General features: G+C 33.6%; 1 protein-coding gene across 10 annotated transcripts in view; it reads left to right on the top strand.

Annotated features, from left to right (window-relative positions):
• Nucleotides 1–20,255, top strand: part of LOC106155057 (phosphatidylinositol-binding clathrin assembly protein) — a 30,288-nt gene that overhangs the window by 1,631 nt on the left and 8,402 nt on the right. For 7 of the 10 annotated variants that reach the window (XR_015331553.1, XM_013529666.2, XM_013529665.2 and 4 more), the window contains exons 2-16: nt 3,983–4,125; nt 6,027–6,102; nt 6,372–6,474; nt 11,125–11,164; nt 11,442–11,498; nt 12,704–12,815; nt 13,029–13,135; nt 13,381–13,422; nt 14,985–15,073; nt 15,603–15,747; nt 16,274–16,294; nt 16,920–17,220; nt 17,639–17,731; nt 18,777–18,839; nt 20,093–20,176. Coding sequence is in view for 9 of the 10 variants with exons in the window: in XM_013529666.2 (XP_013385120.1) it covers nt 3,983–4,125; nt 6,027–6,102; nt 6,372–6,474; nt 11,125–11,164; nt 11,442–11,498; nt 12,704–12,815; nt 13,029–13,135; nt 13,381–13,422; nt 14,985–15,073; nt 15,603–15,747; nt 16,274–16,294; nt 16,920–17,220; nt 17,639–17,731; nt 18,777–18,839; nt 20,093–20,176 (1,476 nt within the window). In the remaining variant the exon portion in view is untranslated. The remainder of the gene's footprint in view (nt 1–3,982; nt 4,126–6,026; nt 6,103–6,371; nt 6,475–11,124; nt 11,165–11,441; nt 11,499–12,703; nt 12,816–13,028; nt 13,136–13,380; nt 13,423–14,984; nt 15,074–15,602; nt 15,748–16,273; nt 16,295–16,919; nt 17,221–17,638; nt 17,732–18,776; nt 18,840–20,092; nt 20,177–20,255) is intronic. The other 3 variants (XM_086998155.1, XM_086998172.1, XM_013529668.2) reach the window with 2 other exon arrangements.

Below are 20,255 nucleotides of genomic sequence, written 5' to 3' on the forward strand. Positions count from 1 at the left end.
TGCTAATGTATAGAATGTCAGATAGTGTTCCATTGTGGATATCCTGGTTTCCGGAATTCTTAAATCTGTTTTCATTTTTTGTTTTATATCCTTATGCATATATATTTTCATTTTTAGATCTATATCCATATATAGGAAAAGTGTGCCATGCCTTGCTCATTGTTGAGACATACTTGTGCATAATTGTTGAGTCAAACATTATAAGGCAGATGTAGCATACTAGATGACTGTCTCACATTGATTTTATACTTGACAATAGGATGTTTTTATCTACGTTGATAGAAAACACCTTCCTCTATCTTTGTAACAATAGGTATCATATTTCATAGGTGTGACAAGAATGCTAAAAAGATGGAAGGCATTACGTTTCCATGCTGGTTATTGTTGTAGTTAGAAACACAGCGCATGTATGAACAGCCCGAAAGGTCCAAGGTCTTAGGCTAGGAGGATTGAGTCCCTTAATTTGTGCATTGTCATTGATATGGACAATGTCACTGTGTATGTGACAACAGGATTCAAGGTCTGAATTTAGATGACACTAAAATGGACTTCATACTCCTTGTGTGTTATTTGTCTAGAAATTGCTTGTGAAGACTCTGGGCTCAGTGCTATGTCATGCCTCTTTCTGCCATGACTTTTCTTTTGTCATGCATACACCAAATAAAACAAGAGATTCATGACCTAAGGCTTAACATGACTGTCTGTCTGAAAATGTCTTTGTCCATGCTAGTCTCTTTCTGCTAACATAATCCACCAGTTAATTTGCTTGACTTGTCTTGGTAGAGAAGACCATCTCCATACAGAAATATATTTTGAAAATGGGAAAAATTAAAATGCTTAGTTAATATATACATGTTTAGTTAATATGGCCAACAACCTATAATAGTAAATGGATCATTGGAGATGATAAACATTGGAACAAAAGCCATTTTATTTATTGAATGTATAGAGTTGTAGTTGCGTCACTCTTCATGAGCTGCATGCCAGAAAACCATAATAACTAAACCACAAGTTTGCACGTCCTGCCTTGAGATGAGTAAGTGCTCAGTAAAATGAAATTGACCACAAAATTCAAGGTAACTAGTGCAGCATAATGATGACGAGTGTAGTCCTGAAATTGCACTTGTATTTAAATCTTTCATTCATTGTATTCTACAAGTTTTTCTTCCTAATTTTGCATGTTTCAGCAGTAATATGCAGCGTACAATAATGACAGTGTTAGTTAAATATAGCTTATGTGTCTTTTTCCATATAATTTGGTTTTTATATTATTAGATAGTGGAGAGAATGAGTGTTTTCTATGTTTTGATTATTGCCATATTTTTCAATAAATGTCCCATTTTTGTAAGTACTTTTTTGCCAGTATATCGTTTTCATACGGTTGGGACTATGGAATCTATAGATACTGATTTGACAAGGTTAAATAACAGGAATGTTGAAATAAGAACACTTGCCATGCGTTCAGTAGGGTATGTTTGGGAGGTTTAATAAATATAAAAAAGAAATTATAAATGATATATAGACTCGCCCTTCAAGAAATCGACGCCTTCAAGAAATCGACGAAAACCGGAAGTGCGTGTTTTTTGCACTGTTTTTCCTGTCATGCCCATCGTAAACACTGTGTTGTCAAGTAAAACGAAGCGTCTGATACAAAGTATCAAACGCGGCATTCACGTGCTTGCTTGCGATGCGTTCAGTACACTTTGTTTACACTGACAAGTCGAGGTCAGGAATGCACAATGTTTTTCTATGTAATTACGCAGTTTCAATTTTGATTAGTGAATTTTCTTTTATCTGCATGGTCATTTTCCGAACGTTTGTATGAGCCACGAAATATTTCTCATCGGAAAATCACCCAGCAGCTTTCCAAGTAGAAGCGAGTGACGTCATGACGCACTTCCGGTTTTCGTCGAGATCTTGAAGGGATAAGCGTTACGGTTTGCTGCACATTTAAAGCGTTCTGTCTCAAAATGTACTCAACTGCTTGGATTGAAATTTACAGAACTTATTCTTCACATGATATCACACATATGTGCTTAAATTGAGAGCTTTAGCTGTTATATGTTTTCTACAGTGCCCATTCAAAATTGAAAAAGAGCTATTTTCCGTCGATTTCTTGAAGGGCAAGTCTATGATTCCCACAAAATCAGATTTTTACTTTTGATAGTTTTCCATGTTAAAAAAAATCTTTTAGGGAGTGAGAGGCATCATAATGGTGGATGAAAAATGTTTAAGAAAGAATTTTTTGATATTTAATGTTTAAGAGTGGCGTTGAAATATGTTGGGTGGTGCTTTGACACCATATATTGCTGGATCCTCTTTGTCAGACCATCTTTGCCTTGTTCTAGGATCTTCTCTTAATCTTAATTCATTTGTCTAGACAACTGGTGAAATAGGTAAGTAGTATGATACTGCCATTTATATATATATATGTGAGTGGAAATTGTATTCAATGAGTTAAAATACAGGGGTTAGAAAAACATGCATATTTACCTCAAAGTATTCATTAGTCTGTTAGTTGTTTGCTTTTCACACTTAATGCACAATAATAATAGAAATTCAAATTCTGCAATATAAGATAAGATTTGAGAGTAAGTATCATTGTTTTTTTAATTATTAAGTATAAAAGACATCGTTTTGAATGACTGTTGGTTAGACAACCCATATTAGAATTGACTAAATCCTTTTGATATGATAATTATCTAAATATCTTGGTTATAATGTACACATGGGCAGAGATCTTGGTATGCCAGATGAATGATGCCCTTCATTATAGTTTAAGTGACCAATGTTATCTTTTAGATATAATGAGTGAAGTGGTAAGGGCAGAGACAAGTGGTTTGACAACACTGGGTATACACTCATAACACACTTTAGCCAATGTCCTTATCTTCCAGCATGCACCCTGACAGGCATATCAAATTTAGAAACAGATCTGTCAAAAATTGTAGCCCTGCGGACTATTATATTTCCAGTTCTGTTTATGCCTTTTTCTCCCTGCTTTCTATGGCCACCATTAAGTCAGAACAGTTCATACAGTCACCAGGCACGGCCCTCCTCCCCTTTAGTCACAGGTGGGACCCAGCTCAAATTGTTAACAAAACATAGTTAATGACCTTAAAATGTTCTTGAACCTTCACTGCCAAATAGGAAAATAAAGATGTGGTTTTCACAGTTTGCTGCAGCAAAAGAGTCAAGGTACGCAAGTTTGAGAGAGCAAACCTTGAAATTTGAAGATAAATTTGATTCCAGCTTTGAGATGTTACTTATCAATAGAGATTGTAGGTGTCTGGTTCATGTAATTTGCAGTTTGGTTTTTGGTGTGTTTAGGAGTTGAAGCAGAAAAGTATCCTAAAATTAGGCACATGTGTGGTTATGATGATGTCTGCATGACAACTGCATGCCTCCATGTTTCCTGCCAAAATTAATTCTGATAAATTCCTGGCTATGCACTTGCAGAATCTGCAACCCATTGGTAGAAAAACGAAAGACCTGTTTTCTGGAAAAAGTGCTGTTACTTAAAACATTGCACAGTATGTGTATGACTTAACATTTTTTTTTATTTGGTGAAAAGAGTTTGTGTATGCTAGATGAATGGAATTGTGCCAGTAGCCAGCCCTGGAAATATGTTGTAGCACCAAGTGATATTTGGGTGGAATTCAGTTATCTTGCTTATCATATTTTTTCTGTGGGGTCTGATGCTTAGAGCCTCTCATGGGAGAAACTTGATTTATTTTGCTTTTGTCATTTGCATGGTAGAGTCATAATTAGATTTTTTTAATTTTTGATTTCAAGTATGATGATATATCATCATACTTGAAATCAAACAAAATTTGTACGATACAAAAAATAAATAAAAATAAAATCCTGAAGAAAACTTTGTTAGACTCCAAGGAAGGCTCTGGGAATGGTCTCTTAATCTCCACATTTTAAGGCTTATTTAAGCTATGAATGATAAAGTTGTGATCATAATGTATTTCAGACTTACTCCAGTGCACCAATGAACCCAATGTGTCCATCCCTCAGCTGGCAGATATACTTATTCAGAGGACCCAGAGTCAGAACTGGGTGGTTGTGTTCAAAGCCCTTATTACAACACACAGTCTGATGAACTATGGAAATGAGGTGGGTGTCATCTCCAGCATTATCTTCAACATCACTGTCAACATGACAGATTGTTATCTTCACTTTAATTATCATGATTTTTATCATAATCATCATCATCATTATCAGTGCCAGCCTTTTTATGTAGAAAATCTTACTAGTAGAGGTCAGTGTAGTTTGAAAACCATTTGCATATCTCATTTCTGCTGATCCAGAATATATCTGATTTACTTTACTGAAAGAACAGTAAAACTTTCACTCCTTCACCACATGCTGTGGACCTACCATTCAGCCTCTCTTTTTCCAAGTAAAAGCCTTCTCTAGTGAATTTCTCAGAGCAGGTTGGACTCTTATTTTGAAGGGCATGTTTGAAAAATACAAATAATTTAAAAAAGGATATTGAAACTGTGGAGAAGTAAATTGACAAACTGTCCCTCTAAGGTCCGATTCAGATCGAGAAGAGCTGAGTGCTAGCTAGGCCGTGACCTAAATATGGCAGACCTACATGAAAGGAAGACTGCTTAATCCTGTAATGGTCTCTCTGCCTCTCAGACGCCTCCCCACGCATCGTCCCTCGACCGGTTGAATTGAGCCGAGATTTAATTACTGTGCCCCTGCAGGGGGGGGAAGGTGGAGAGACCATTACATGATTAAGTGGTCTTCCTTCATGTAGGTCTGCCATATTTAGGTCATGGCCTAGCTGGCACTCGGCTCTTCTCGATCTGAATAGGGCCTAATTTGTTGAAAATGTAAAAGGTGGATCCCCTCCCCCCCCCCCCCTCAAAAAAGAAAAAAAAGTGTCTGTGTATGAAAAAAATTGTTCATCTATTATATGCTAAATTATAGATTTTGTGAAATGCAATTTCCATTAATAGAGTTTTTTTTTAAAAAATGCACTGGTGAAAAAGGTTGTTTTTTAAGTGATTTTTTAACATGTTCTCAGAAATCCATCATGGCTCTAAGAATTACAGCTGTTTTTAATATTATGCACATTTGTCTCTAAGTGCTTTCCAGTTGCCTTGAGAGTACCTTTTTGAAACAGAGCCTCACAGTTGTGTACACTATGGTAAAAACTCATTGATTTTGAACAATATAAATTTAAGAATATTTCACAAAACACTATATTTTTCATTTCCTTGAACATTACATTAAAGTTTACGGTCAAGGAATATATTTTAAGTCAAATAGTTTTATTGTAAGTATATTACATGTAGAAATCTTGAAAAATAAAATGTTGGAATATAACTTGGTGTTTGAAGTTTTTAGTAATTACAATGCACAGTCGCATTCAGTTTCTTAGTGTAAATCTCTAGCAGCAATCATAGCTATTATAGTTTGTAATCACTGGCTTTCTACAACATAAATATTCCAGCTCTTTTAGAAACTCTCTGAAAGAAATATCATGTTTACATATAAAAGAAGACCTGCAGCTTTGTTGATTGTTAAAACATAAAAACAAGAACTAAACTAGGTCTGACTGAGTGCCTTCAACCAGAAATGGCTGGAAAATTTAATTAGCACATTGGGTTGGAATGGAAAACGTGAAAGTATGCTTGAATTCCCTTACACAGATTCTGTTTAGTTGCCCAGCATTTTATACAAAAATGATTATAATATAATATGATTACTGATTTAGAAACATAAAATGTATCTTACCAGCTGATGTCTTGGTCCTCTGTGGAAAAGAAAAGCATTCTCCATCATATATGGAATTGTTATCAATATATTGTTAAAGTTTTGTTAGAAATTTCACAAGTCTGATGATAGTAGCCACAATCTTAAGGATTTTTGATCCAAAATGTTTTTGTAGATTGTTAATAAAAAGATAAAACTTATAGATTTTCATAAGGATCATAATGGTTGTTTATATGTAAAAAAATTCCTGAACTTTAATAGTTAATTTAATTTTTCTCTCATTTCAGCGTTTTACACAGTATCTAGCATCCAACAATTGTTCCTTTAATTTGAGTGGGTTCCTAGATAAAAATGGAGTCCAAGGTAAGTATAGAATGCTGTAATGCCTGGACTCAAAGGTAACTGAAATCGAAAGTTGGTATCTAAGACAACATTTTGCCTAACCTTAATCTCATATATATATCTATGGTATATAATTTTCAAGTACTAGCCATCTGGTGCTTATTGCAAACCAGCCCCATTGACCTTAAGTGGACTACTGATAAATTGTTAAAAAGACATATAACAAAACCTTTTTCAATGCTCATAAGATGATGATGTGTTAATATATTATGAAATTGTACTTATTGCAGGTTATGACATGTCCACATTCATCCGTAGATATTCCAAATACCTCAATGAAAAGGCGGTGTCCTACAGACTGATGGCATATGATTTCTGCAAAGTCAAAAGAGGGTTGGTAAAAATTCACTACTTGAATTACTGTCCTATTAATAAAAATTCAGGAGATTTTAGTGTGCTAAAAACGTCTTTGTTTTCTACTATGTTCTTGCACCAAAAATAATGATCTTGTAAATCTATTTGTCAGAGTAATAGGAAGGACGCTTACTGTGAAAAATCCAATATTGTTGTATGGGGATTTGGGCAGGATTTCTTGTGTTAAAAAGGTTGAGCATTAGGTCAATGGGCAGCAGATCAATGGTGAAGTACTTTCCAGTTCCTGTTAGTGTGTTAAAAAGTATTCATACCAGATTCTGGAAAATTGAGTTGCATTATTTTGCTCACTTTGCATCATTTCTTAGAAAACATCAATTCAATCAGAATGAGCACAAAAATTTGGTGCATGTTTGGAAAAAGCATATATTCCACACATAGCCATCACTTATGAATTATGCATAGAAAGTGTGTTCCAGTTGATCCACTTAGCTCAGGAAATCTGAAAAGCTGTTTATCCCTGGGATATGACCATTAAACATGACTGCTAGGGAAAGCACTATCAGACACTGTCATATTGGCCAAATATTGGCAATATGGTTGCTTTTTTATTTTTCAGTTATTATAATTCCACACCTGCAGTGATAATAAACATATATGAAATTAAAATCAGTTGAATTTGATATATTAGTAGATTAAGAATTACCCATCATTTGATTTGTAAAGTATGGTTTCAAGGCAGAATTTGTTAAATAGAAACCTCTTTCTTTATAGCTTAGGAATAAAGCTATTTTTCCTGTGTGAGGATACAGTATCATCTGGGGAGCTGGAATAATTTGCAGAGTAAAAATCAATTCTAGCCTTAGTAGTTTCATCTTCTTGGAAGTGATTTATTGGTGCTGTTCAAATGTTGGATGATGCATCTTTCTTGGGATTTACTCACATTTCAGTTTCCAGTAGTATCATCATAAGGCAATGTAACATAGGGAATCTTCTGGTAATGCTGAATGATTGTCAGGGTGCTTAAATGCATATAAGACTGTGTCCTTAATGGCAGGTGTAATAAACCGAGTTTTGTCCCCAGTGGTTACATAAATATAGGCCATCTTCTTATAAACTTAGTTTTTAAGGCTTTTTCTCCAGGCGGTCTTCCAGAACCTACAGACCTAGTTACCTTACAACATTAACAAAAGCTGTGTTTTAAGTAAAGGGGTATTTTTGAAAAGACAGAAGGCAAGAAGATTTTAAATAGACCTGTTTTGGGGGCTAACACAAAGACTTTGAAGTTTATGTTCATCATTTTTCCTATCATGTAAGCTATCCTCTTAGGCAGTGTATCAGCACATTACAATATAGCATCTTCTCAGCTGAGAGAAGGACGCCAGACTTTGAAAATCAATAGATTGTGATGCATACATCTCAAATACCATGTAAAGCCCCTTTGGTTAAAGTAAGTTATATGGTGGTTTCCAATTGAATTTAGAATCAGTGATGACATTAAATCCAGAAGAGATGTGATACTGCATCTTGGGATTGTTTGGGATTTAATGGGGAAAAAAGGCTTATTTTATTTTACTTTTTAAATATTTATTTTTGTTTATTGAAAGATAAAAGAATACATGATGTTCAAAAGATCGTTTTAATCCATTGGGAATTACAACTTAATACAAGACAAAAATGATTACTGCATTTGTGTTAATGTTTTAATGCAAACTTGATGTGCACCACTTCATTGATTATGCTATCTATTTTCTTGTTGATTACTCCATCGTAGCCTGCACAGTGATGCATATAATTTAACGAGAACATTCAGATGGTTTTCATTGCTTTTACTGGTCTTTTCACCGAAAGAATCTAAGAGGTATATTTAGATGCAGAACTGGACTAAATAGGTTTGGGACTAAAAGTCGTCACCAAACAGCCAGATCCATTTTCAAGTGCTTTGATATCAGTAAGTGCTGCAATGTATCACTGAACAGAGGGACATCTATAAAAAGATCCCACTGTATTTCAAACAAGACAAAGCTAGTTGAAGCAAATATTTTGAAGTCAAAACTCTGAATGTAACAATCTCATGTAACCATAAATTTACAACATATTATCAATATATAAGGTATGATTACAGTTTGTTAAGTCAGGCCATACAGGACAGGATTTAAACGACTGCATATGCGCTAAAAGTGCACTGTTTGAAATATAAACAAGTTGGTAAAATTGACAAAACCTGCCAGTGTTTACCGTCTGGTTGATTTTATTTAATTTGCTCTTTGGTGTCATTATAAGAATCCATACAAGAAATGTTCTATTGATTTTATGTTTAAAAAAAGTAAATTCATTGGACTTTCCTTAGAATAACATTTATTTTGCCTTCATTACAAGGGGATTCCCACTGTATTGATATTGTTATATGGGGCCCCAAAGGGGATTTTCCACCCTCCCCCACTCTTGATAAATAAAATGCTCCATGTGGCAGATCGAAAATGACATTGCAAAATGCATTTCAAGTCGTATGAAGGTTAATTGCAGATAATGCTGCGAGGATATTCTTATGCGAGAACGAACTCTGGCAATATAAAATTTTTGACTTTGTCTTCCTTGTTTGGAGCGCCAGTTCTAATTTTTTGAAAGCGAGACAATGGAACCAAACACCACGATACAATTTGGAATCTCGTAAAAATGGATATCTTTTAATAAAGATCATAGCATGGCATACATCAAAAGTCAGCACAATTATTGTTGTAATCTTCATAATAAATAATAAATATAAAATTTACGATATAAAAAGTTCTTATGCTTGTCCAATTTATGAGCTTAATTGATATTTTTTAGAATTTGGAGGCTAAAAACACCAGAGTTGTCTGGTTTCACATGGAGGCACAACATTTTGTTCCTGTGCTAGGACATACTTGACAATTGCCCAGAAATAACATATATTTGATATAAAATTCAAATGCTAACCTGTTTTACCCAAACCTGAATAAAAATGTTCCTGAACACAACTCTGACATTTGCCCAAATTTATTTCTGTAAGCCTACCATTAAGCTCATCTAATGAGGAAAAAAATCAGGACATTTGGGATGAAAAAGTGATCTTAATCCAACATAAAACTAGTCTCTCATCTTGAAATGTTATTAATGTCAGCATATTGTTTTAGTTGAAGCATTATCTACCCTATCTACTGACCAACTGGGATTCTTTCTATGAATAATGTACATACAAAACGTGGAATTATATTTTTAAAAAATCCTGGGAAAATAATCCAGTGGAAGGTTTATTGTATTTATTTTATTAACTTAGAAAAGATCATTCCTTTAATTAAATATGAATTTGCTCTAAAATTTGCCATTTCTGAAAGATATGGAAAAGATGACTTTAGATACATATGAACAAGTGTAGATTCCATGCAGTGCATATAAATCACTACTACTAGTTTCTTATGCAACTAAGTCTTCATAAAAAAAAAAAAAAAAAAAGCTTCAAACTGCACCTTCTTCACATTTTGGGTTCTAAATTTGACCTATTTATCCATCCCTTCAGTAATGAAAAGTCCACCAAATGACCTAGTAATGAATGATGCATTACTGCTGTGCATACAAACGCATAATTATTCAAATGACTAGGGTTATAGATAGCACAGAAAGAAAGCAGAAAATATCTGCACAAATATCGTTTTTTTGGGGAAATCTGAAACGATGCCTTTGGTATTTCTTTAAGTAATATGCTGCTTGAAACTGTATGGCAGCGTTTGGTGGAGTTTAGTGGCAATGATTTGACTTGTCAGCTCACTTGAAATGCATCTTTAAATATAATGATTTTCCCAATATTTATAACATTTAGAAAAAATAAACCAGACAGATTTATGCTTTAGCTTCAGTGGGATTTCTGCTGACCTAGATTACATGAGTAGTCCTTTGCATTTGACTGGGACTATTGTTAAAACATTTGGATTAGTTTACCAACATTGTACTTCATTGATCCAACATCGTTCAAAATTGGGAGTATTGATTAAATATATATGATGCTTTTTGAGTCTCAGAATTATCTATTATTACAACAGTTGGAGATTTAGAAATGGTTAAATGTACTGAGGTGACTTTGGGGACTGTGAGGTGTCAATTGAATAAATCTAAATAAGTTTGAGATTTGCCAACCCTGGCCTGTTAGTGTATCAGTTGCTGCAATGCTGTGTATTCTGATCACTTCCTAGTGCTATAAACATTTGTCTGCAAATGAATATATAACAAGTTTATCTTGAAATAACATGTGAGGTACCACATTGATTTTCAGTATTAAAACATGATGTCACTGCTAATAGTAAAAAAAATCAAAATGGCATCTTCACACATAAGTTCCCTTATTCCACTAGAGGGGACTTGCCTATACAGGCTGTGTTGCTACCATAGACTTCAACACAGCATTAACTGGTTACTAACAAGTCCAGTCTTATGACACCACAAATCTTTGGTTAATGCAAATTAAGTATATCTTTACTCAGGGTACTTTTTGACAAAAGGCTCTCTAACTGTCGGTTACATCAGAATGATGAGCATTTTAAGCAGACCTTTTATGGGCATTGTCCTAAAACCATTGCAATTCCACTCCATTGATTGTTTCATACTTATTTAATACTATTTGTTAAATTGAAGTTAACCTACATATTTTAATTGCAGAAAAGATGATGGTATGCTGAGAACAATGCATGGAGATAAGGTATGGAATCCTTTTAGTATGTCCTTGATCTTCTTCAGTTCACCACTTCATATAATATGAAGTTATGCCAGGCAAACTAAAATATTGGCAAACAAACATAAAAATGGAATGAATGTCATCACAACTGTTTGCATAAAAACCTGTCTAAAATTATTAACAATCTGTATGTTTGAATAATAGGCTTATGTTTAAGTAAGGAGTATTATGTATGAGGTCATTAATGTTTCTGATCCTCAACATATTTATGATTTTAAATTATTTGTTATTACACATTTAGTTGCTGAAGACCCTTCCAGCTTTACAGAATCAGCTAGATGCTTTATTGGAATTTGATGTAAGTATAAGTAATTATTTTGAGAAAAGTTACATCTCCATTTATCAAATCACCCACAAATGATCATTTACTGGTTCCCAGGTCAGTGTTCACTCATAAGAGAAGAAAAGAGAAATGCAAAAATGGTTTGCAATTATTTTTTATAAAAATATGTATGTGTGTACAACACTAACGCATTAAGTAAACAGATAATAGAAATCAAAGAGACAGAAAGGAAGATTGATTAGATAAACAAGTTAAAGTACTAATGAAATTATTGGAAAATAAGTAAGCACATATACAGAACATATAAATTAGCATATATCAGGAGTAAAATGTACATAAGGCCCTGTAGGTTAACCTCTCCCAAATTACAAAATGTATAATTTAGATGGGTAAATACTGCTGGCCAATCCTACTCCCTCATAGTAATATATTTATGAAAATATGTACATGCACTTCCACATTAGGAGGATAATGTGGAAGTGCATGTACATATTTTGATAAACAAGGTAATTAACAACAATAGGTTATCATCTATGAAAGTCTGTCAAAATATTCCTATGTGTTGGCTTACAATGGGGGTGCTTTCATGTGAACGGAGATTAATTTGTCTCATTATAACAAACAATTTTGTGTTTCCAAACATTGCTGTGTATTTTAAACTTTTTAATTCTTAGCCAAAAATGACACTCAAACAGCACTTAAATGTTGGACACAGACATACCAGTCTGTTTTGCAGCTGTACATTATGGAAAAGAAAGCTCTCAGAAATTTTTTTTTTTTTTTTTTTCTTTTTTTGTCATCGCAGGGATCATTTCAGCACACACAAGAGAAAAACAAAAATTGCTCTTCGCCGCAAATTTTGATGGGTGAAGAAAGCGGGTTGTTGTGAGTTACTGTCGTGTCCATTTTCAACTTCAGTACAAAGTATTATCTCCCATACACGTGAACTATACATGTAGTTCAATTTGGGGATTTTAATACCTGAAATGCACTTTTCATAAAACAACAAGGTGTAAGGAAATCCATTGATGATGTAGTGACCCGGTAACATGAATATTAAATGAGAATAACTAAATGAGCTATATCCGGTTCCTGCTTTTTGTAGTGAAACACACCCCAGACGATTTCATGTCATTTCTGTTTTATCAGGATCACAGTGTGCTTTCCCATCTCATGAAGGTGGTTGTATTGTTAAATATGTCAGTATGTTTCCTTTCCAGTGTACAGCTAATGAACTCACCAATGGAGTAATCAATGCCTGCTTTATGATGTTGTTCAAAGACTTGATCAGGTTATTTGCATGTTATAATGATGGGATCATAAATTTATTAGGTAAGTAAGATGTCTCATTTGCTTTTGTAAAGAAATGCATAATTCCATTCAAAAATATTAGAAAATTTCAGGGGCGACTCTGTAGAAGGCTGCAGCATTACATAAAATGTTTACTTAGCATTTAATACTTTATATATATAAAGAAATACAAAGATTAATGCTTGATAGTAAATGGAATTATTTCTATTACCTATTGGTGATATACATTTCCAGAAAAATATTTTGAAATGAATAAGAAGCAATGTAAAGATGGTCTGGATATTTACAAGAAGTTTTTAGTCAGGATGGACAAAGTCTCAGAATTTCTCAAAGTAGCTGAGGTAAGCTTTTTGAGTTTCTTAATACTGCTGTTCAACAAATGCTACTTTGCTACTTAATGTTCGATTTATTGCCTTTACCTAAGTGCCTGAAATGAAGGCCACTATAAAAGTTTTGCTAGAAGAGATAATCATTTTATTTTGAAAATGTGTGTAGCAAGAATGAATATTTGGACATTTTTTTATTTGAATCAATTATTTTTGAATATGATTATATAAAAATTTCATTGCTTGTGATTTAATTCCAGCAAGTAGGGATTGACAAAGGTGACATTCCAGATTTAGCCAAGGTGAGTTCAGAAAACATAATTGCTTGATAACCAAGCAGACAAGAAAGCGAAACCTTGTTTGTGAAATTTTTGATACCCAGAAAAAATAGATTTGAATATTACTCAATGTCAAAATGGTGGTACTTGATTTTGATTTATTTGCATCTCTTTTCCTTTGATTAAAAGAGTTTGATTTTGGTTGCTGCAGTTTTGAAGCCCCTTTATTTCCTTGTCAGAATCTGAAGAACAATGCCCAGTACCAAAGTGTAAGTCTCTTTTGCCAAGTATTTCATTCCCTGTAGGTGGTATTGGCTTTAATTCAAACACTGCCCCCGTATACATAAGACAATATTTTAGAATTATGAGATAACACAAAATACAGAATTCAACAACATCCTGTAATTTTGGTTATTCTAACCTTTTCCGGCATTCACAGTTATAACTTTTTCCTGGTGCCAGTTTTAGACATTACTTATCAAAGCATTTCTGCCATTATGTAATCTGGATCATTGGCAGAAAATTTGATTTCAAATTAAGCAGGTATTACAATAACTAAGATTCATTGAAAAAGCTTTTGTTTTCCTTTGTAGTTACGGACAATTTATTAGAACACTGGTTTCAAATGAGCAGTTTTTTTTTTTTTTTTTTTTTTAGATAGAATACAATAAAATCATGAGTGATGTATCCAAATGAAAGCACAACCATTTCAGAAATAATCCACTTACCTGGTGCTTATGTGGCATTTTTATCTTTTAATGATTATCATTGTTATTTAGAGTTATTTAGATCGATGATAAAATGTGTCATGAGCAGTGATAACATTAAATTGATAGTATCAAAATGATTAGAATCAAATCATGTGCACAAGGGGTGTGTGTAGAATTTCATGCTTAATTTTCCTTCTGCTTGTTTGTTCACATCTGTGGTAATCATTTGAATGATTGCTGTAAATGACAAGATATATTGATGTCGAGAGGTGGTTGTGATCACTTAAGTTTAAACAACTGAATTTATATTTATACTAATACTGAATGAGATTTGAGAAACAGTTAAGAAAAAGTTTATTATACAAGAAGGCAAAATAGAACACCAACCTGTGCAAACCTTTGTGGAAAGCATTCTTTTCTTATCTGTTGCAATAGATCTGTCTCATAGTGACTCAGCAATTGTTTGATATGAGGATTAATGCTGAAAAGATATAATGCTGTGCATGGTTTTATAAGACTTTTCTCATAATTATAACCTGCTACTGTAACCACTCTTTAAAGTAGTATATATAATACTTTTTAGCAACTTAATAAATTTCAATAAAGCATGTAACCATCTTAACTACAACAGGTCACGTTTGCGATAAGTTTCTAGATTCACCAAAATAAAAAAAGGTGGGGTGTCTGTCCCAGCTGTTAGAAGCACACCATAAATGGAGATTATCATAATATTAAGTATACATGTAAAATTTTATTTTACAGATAGTAGCATCAGTTTTTTTTTTTTTGTCAAAGACATTTTCATGCTTATGTATAGGCACTTTTGATTTGTCTGTGTGGACATAACCTTGATATATATATTTTTTTCCTGTTTAGGCTCCTTCCAGTTTGCTTGATGCATTAGAGCAACACTTGGCGTCTTTGGAGGGTAAAAAAGGAGCAGCTCCACCAACAACAGTCGCAAGGTAAAGTGACTTGTTATTCAGATGTGTTGTAAAATACTTACAATTGAGTAACGGCATTACACGTTTTGAATTTGGTTAACTCCATTGTATTTTGAAAGACTGATCCACTGTGATATGTGCAGTATTGTTATTTAATCTCTTTTAATGTATATTTGATTCAAGAAACTTAACAAGAATGAGATTTTTCTGACCATTTGCAGATTTCTGACTTTTTGGGATTTTAAAACATCATTGGCCTAGGCAGCCCCCTGGACCCCATATTTTTTTTACTTTTTCAGTAAATGGCATCCTTATCCCTTTGTTATCATGTTATTCATGTACTTTTATAAAGGTGACTTGGATAAAAAGTATTGCTACCTATAGTCCTTAAAGATCTATTTTAAAGCATAATTAGAAAATATAATAAAATAAAACGACCAATCTCATCATTGAGTAGAATTATGTAGAGCTGTTCTCTGTATAGCCATTTATGAAATATGCCATAATAACGGTACCAGGAGTTGTAATTTTGATACTGGTTTTCTTCCAGGCCTGGCAGCATAACATCAGCCATCAACACATTATCTAACAATTCACAGCAAGTGGCAGGAGGCAGTGTCAGTGGAGGAAGCATTAGTGAAGATGAGAAAAAGAGAATATTGGATGAAGAAAATGCTCGATTGCAACAACTGAAGGTGCATTTTATGTTTTTTTTTTTAATTATTTTCGTTGTTGCATGGTATGTTTCCCATGCTTGTTAAGCTACAGTATTAATCAAATATCCAACTAAAATGCAATTAAATGTGCAGCAAACAAATAACTGCATGAAAAGATTTATATAGAAAATGCTTGGTACAGCAGAATCGAACCTCGACAACATTGATGCTATGCAGCTGTGTTGCTATAGATGTTTAACTTTTTGAAATGATGGTCAAAAATTTTGCCTCAGTAAACATAGCTATATTATAGATTCAGAGTGAATTTTTTCGTCTTTTATTTTTTAATTGAGAAAAAATCATACTTAGTTTGGCAATGTATATGAAATACAATTTCCTATCCCTCTTGAAGGATATTCATCTTTTAGAATAATTTAGAAAAGTTCAAACTATCACAAATACTTCTGTTTTTGATTACCTAGTAAGATTTAGAACAACTCATGGGACTCTGGATCTATGACTAGCTTGCAATATTTGCAGTAACACATGCCCTTGTCATTTTTAGGTCTCCAAGGCTAAGGAACAGGTAGATCAATAAAGCGTGCTCTTCAAGCTTTGTTTTCTCATTACTGTTGGGCTTGCTTTGGTTTACTATGCTAATTTTTCTTTCCCCATTTTGTCTTTTTTTTTTTTAATAAATTGTTGATAGTTGCTGTGTGATCATTTGTGATTTGCTCATTGTTAATGTCTAGCATTTTTTCTGAAAAATTCCTTCCAATTGTTCATTAATGCAGTTTTGATTTTGATACTTGGCACATTTTGTAAAAGTTGTTCTTAAATTATATGTCGGCTGTGTGTTTTCTAATAGTTGCCCATGCTTCAAAGCTTTTGCTAGTTTAGACATCATACATTTATTAACCACCTACTTCAAAAGAAATGAATTATGTAATTTGTTAGTGTTAAACCAAAAAGAGATGGATTTGCATTACTCTGTGTGGCCTGTTCCTTTCTTTCCTACATCTGCTATTGAGATTTTTATAAAATACAGAAAATACAAAGGGATATGGTGAAGTATAAGAAAAATGTGTACTGACAATTATGTAGAATAGTTGTACTACAAAGTAAAGCTGTGCTATCTGTTACACTTAGGATTTAATAGAAATTTTGGTCAATTTGTAGATTAACACTATTTTATCCTTTTCTCTTCCCAGGAACAGAAATTAAGAGAACAAGCTGCTGCCTCCAAAGCTTCCCCAGCACGGCCATCCTCCAACTCTGCGAGCAATCTATTTAGTTCCCCACCTGCTGCATCCACAGCTCACACGACAACCACAACATCCGCAGATCTGTTTGGGTCAGAGCCTGCAGGAAGTGCAAACGGCCAGCGACCCAGTGATGATTTACTAGAATTAAGTGGAAACCCATTTGCAGCTACTGTTCAAAATGCAATGGCAATGTCGTCCCCTCAGCACAATGCTTTTGGCTCTCCGCAGACCAACCCATGGGGTGCAGGTTAGTAGTCTATACTGCTGACCTTATGTAATATTTTGAAAGTTTGTCAGATACTTTGTTAGTCAGGCATTAGTATTAATGTCCTTTCTCATTTCCATTGATTTCAAGTAAGATATGGCATTAAACATTGTCTTATAGGAATGATAACATTCTTATATTAAATTCAGCAGGGCTTCAATTTGAATATGTTCAGATACATATTACCCCCACTTATAAAGACTTTGATTATAAGGACAAAAGAAGAATATAGGAGAATTATTAGGAGTTGTGCAGATTGATTGGCACAGTAACATAATCAGCCAACTAGAAACACTGTCCTCTTATAATGTAAGCTCTGTGCATCACAATATTATGTGGACTTTGGTTTTGGAAATAGATAAGCTTTTGTAATATTGGACATGGGCTGGTTCTGTTTCAGGTTATAATCAGCCTCCAGCATCAAACAATGCATTTGCATCAGATGCTGGTTTTGCTGCAGCATTTGGAAATTCCGCAAGTGGCCCCCAGTCAGGTACTGTTCTTGTCTGCTGATCTACACAGGCGCAGCCATCTACATGTATATTCTATGCTCATCTTAATAACTTAACCTTTGTTCATGTCTTTACTTCAGTTACTAATAGCTAATAAAAAAGAATGGCTTTGTATTCTTGTAAAAAAAAAACTAATTGGTGTTGGGGTGCATTTTTATCTGACTGGAAATATTTTTATTAAGGTTGAAGGGTTTAGTTTTACTTGATAAGTGCACCAAAGCTATTCCTTTGATCACTAAAACTGCACCACTCTCACCTACTAAATTAGTATATGGATAATGAAATAGTGCTTGCTCGTGTACTCAGTGTTAAATGTTAAAATATTTACCCAACTTTGTGAAAATTAAGATGGAAGACTGGAGAGGTTTGCTACCTTGATTCTTTTACGTTCATGCTTAAGCTTAAGAATTCTTGCTATTAATTTGAAATAATTCCTATTCCTATCTAAATTAATGAAAAGCCAAAGAAATTTTAACCTCATGGGATGGTAGCATTTCTTAAAGTTGAGAATCACTTTCTGCTATAACTGGGACAGGATTTAACCTGATAACCTCTTATACAATTTAAGTCTGATTGTGGTTCCATGATAATCCTAATGTATTCCATTTGCAAGGAACAGGTTAAATCTTGCTTTGAATATTATTTACAGTTTGTTATTAATAATTTATCTTTTTAACGTGGCAACTAAGTGACCCACAAGAGCCAGGTATAAGGTGCAAAAACTTCTACCATTTTGCTATATCAAAAACTAATGGAGATGGTAAAATTAATGTCGATTGTAAATATTTCAAAGACCACAGATTGGAAAGGATTTGCAAACAGGTTATATAGAGATATCAAAAAGCAGTCATTAAAATGATAAATAGCATAGATAGTCTGTACATTTTATTTTTTATGCAGAAAATTCTCTGGTCTTCCATTCTTTTATTTTCCGCAGTAAAGTATTCCATAGCAGTACTGCAATTGCATGTAACATCTCACTTCCATCTCTCTGTCATGGTGTCTCTTTGCATGTATTTGGTCCAGGTACCACTTCCAGTGGCATGATCCCCATGGGGGGGTTGGGGGCAGTGTCTGCACCCCCACCTGGTGAGTATTGTGTGTATATCTACCTATTAAGTATGTATTGGTTTTGGTTTTCAACTTTCAGGGCAGCAAACACTGTAGTTCTTAAAATGTGTGAATCTTCTAATTTATTAACAATCAGATAACACGTCAAGAAAAGAAGTTATTTGTGGGATATTTGTTAAAATTGGCATCTGGAGTGATGAACATCTGATTTAAGATTTTGTTAGTTTTCTATAGACAATAACTAACTACGCTCCTTTTGATGAATTTTATAAATCTATAAAAACAATTTTTGCTAACATGAACACTCTTGTCTGCAGAAATCTAGACAAATCTAACAACATCACAGATCCAAATATTTGTGGTGTCCTTTCATCCAGTTGCCAAGTTGAAATTTATGTGTTTAATTTATAATGCAGTTGTTCAATTTTTTTCACTTAATTAATATTTAACATGTTTGTAAAACCATGTGTTGTCTTGTCTTTACACTAACTCAACTTAAAAGGTGTTTATTTTAGCCATGTTCCTTTGGTGACAGGAAGAATTGTGTATTAATGAATGATAATGGTTTAATACATTTACCTTATGTGTTATATTTATTTGTACACTTAATGTTAACCAGTGGGGTTGATGCACAAAAGTCGATGTACATTCAAGTTTCTTGTTTTAGTTTGTCTACTGTGCGCATTATGTTATGATCAAGATGGAACAAATGTTTAGGTTTATTTGTAATGATGCAGTTAGTGTGTAGAATGTATGTAAAATGTGTTTGTGTATGATAGTGTTTGATAGTACACCTCACCTGTTGATTGTTGGAAAATATTTGCACTTATGAAAGAAATTAATGATATAAAAAACCTGAAGCAAAGGAAAATTAATTGTATACCTTGATATGGCAAACAGTGGATGAAGAACTACTTGTATTTCTGTGGTATTAAATGCTGTATCTATGGATTGAGGCAGTTGTTAAGGTTCTGATGGAAGAGGAAATTCCCATCAGACATGACTAGAATTTAGCCAGAATTATCATCCATATAGTTTCCAAATAGAAGTGTCCATATTTAAAAAGAAAATTTTCAAAACTTAGGAAGTTTAAAATGCCAGCACATGAATTTGTTAATTGTATGTATATATTTCATATCATTCCTGTTAGTATTATGTCCATTATGTCCAGCATGAAATTTTACCAAACACCTAAGGCAAATCATTTAGCTATACCATTAAATATGCTAGCTTGAGCCAGCAAAATGATAAAATAGCATGTTTTTCTAAAGCTGCTCCACCTAAGCAGGACCCCTTGGATGTTATAGTGGCACCAGAGAAGCAGGCTAGCCCAGTAGTTACCACCCCAACTGCAGGTTGGTGTGTCTTTATATATGGAATTATATATGGAACAGTTTTGTAGAATTGACATTTCTACCGGAAGTAATGCTGATC

This window comes from Lingula anatina, chromosome 1 (assembly GCF_051362555.1).
Source record: "Lingula anatina isolate TDL-2025a chromosome 1, LinAna3.0, whole genome shotgun sequence".
Classification (NCBI taxonomy): Eukaryota; Metazoa; Brachiopoda; class Lingulata; order Lingulida; family Lingulidae; genus Lingula; species Lingula anatina.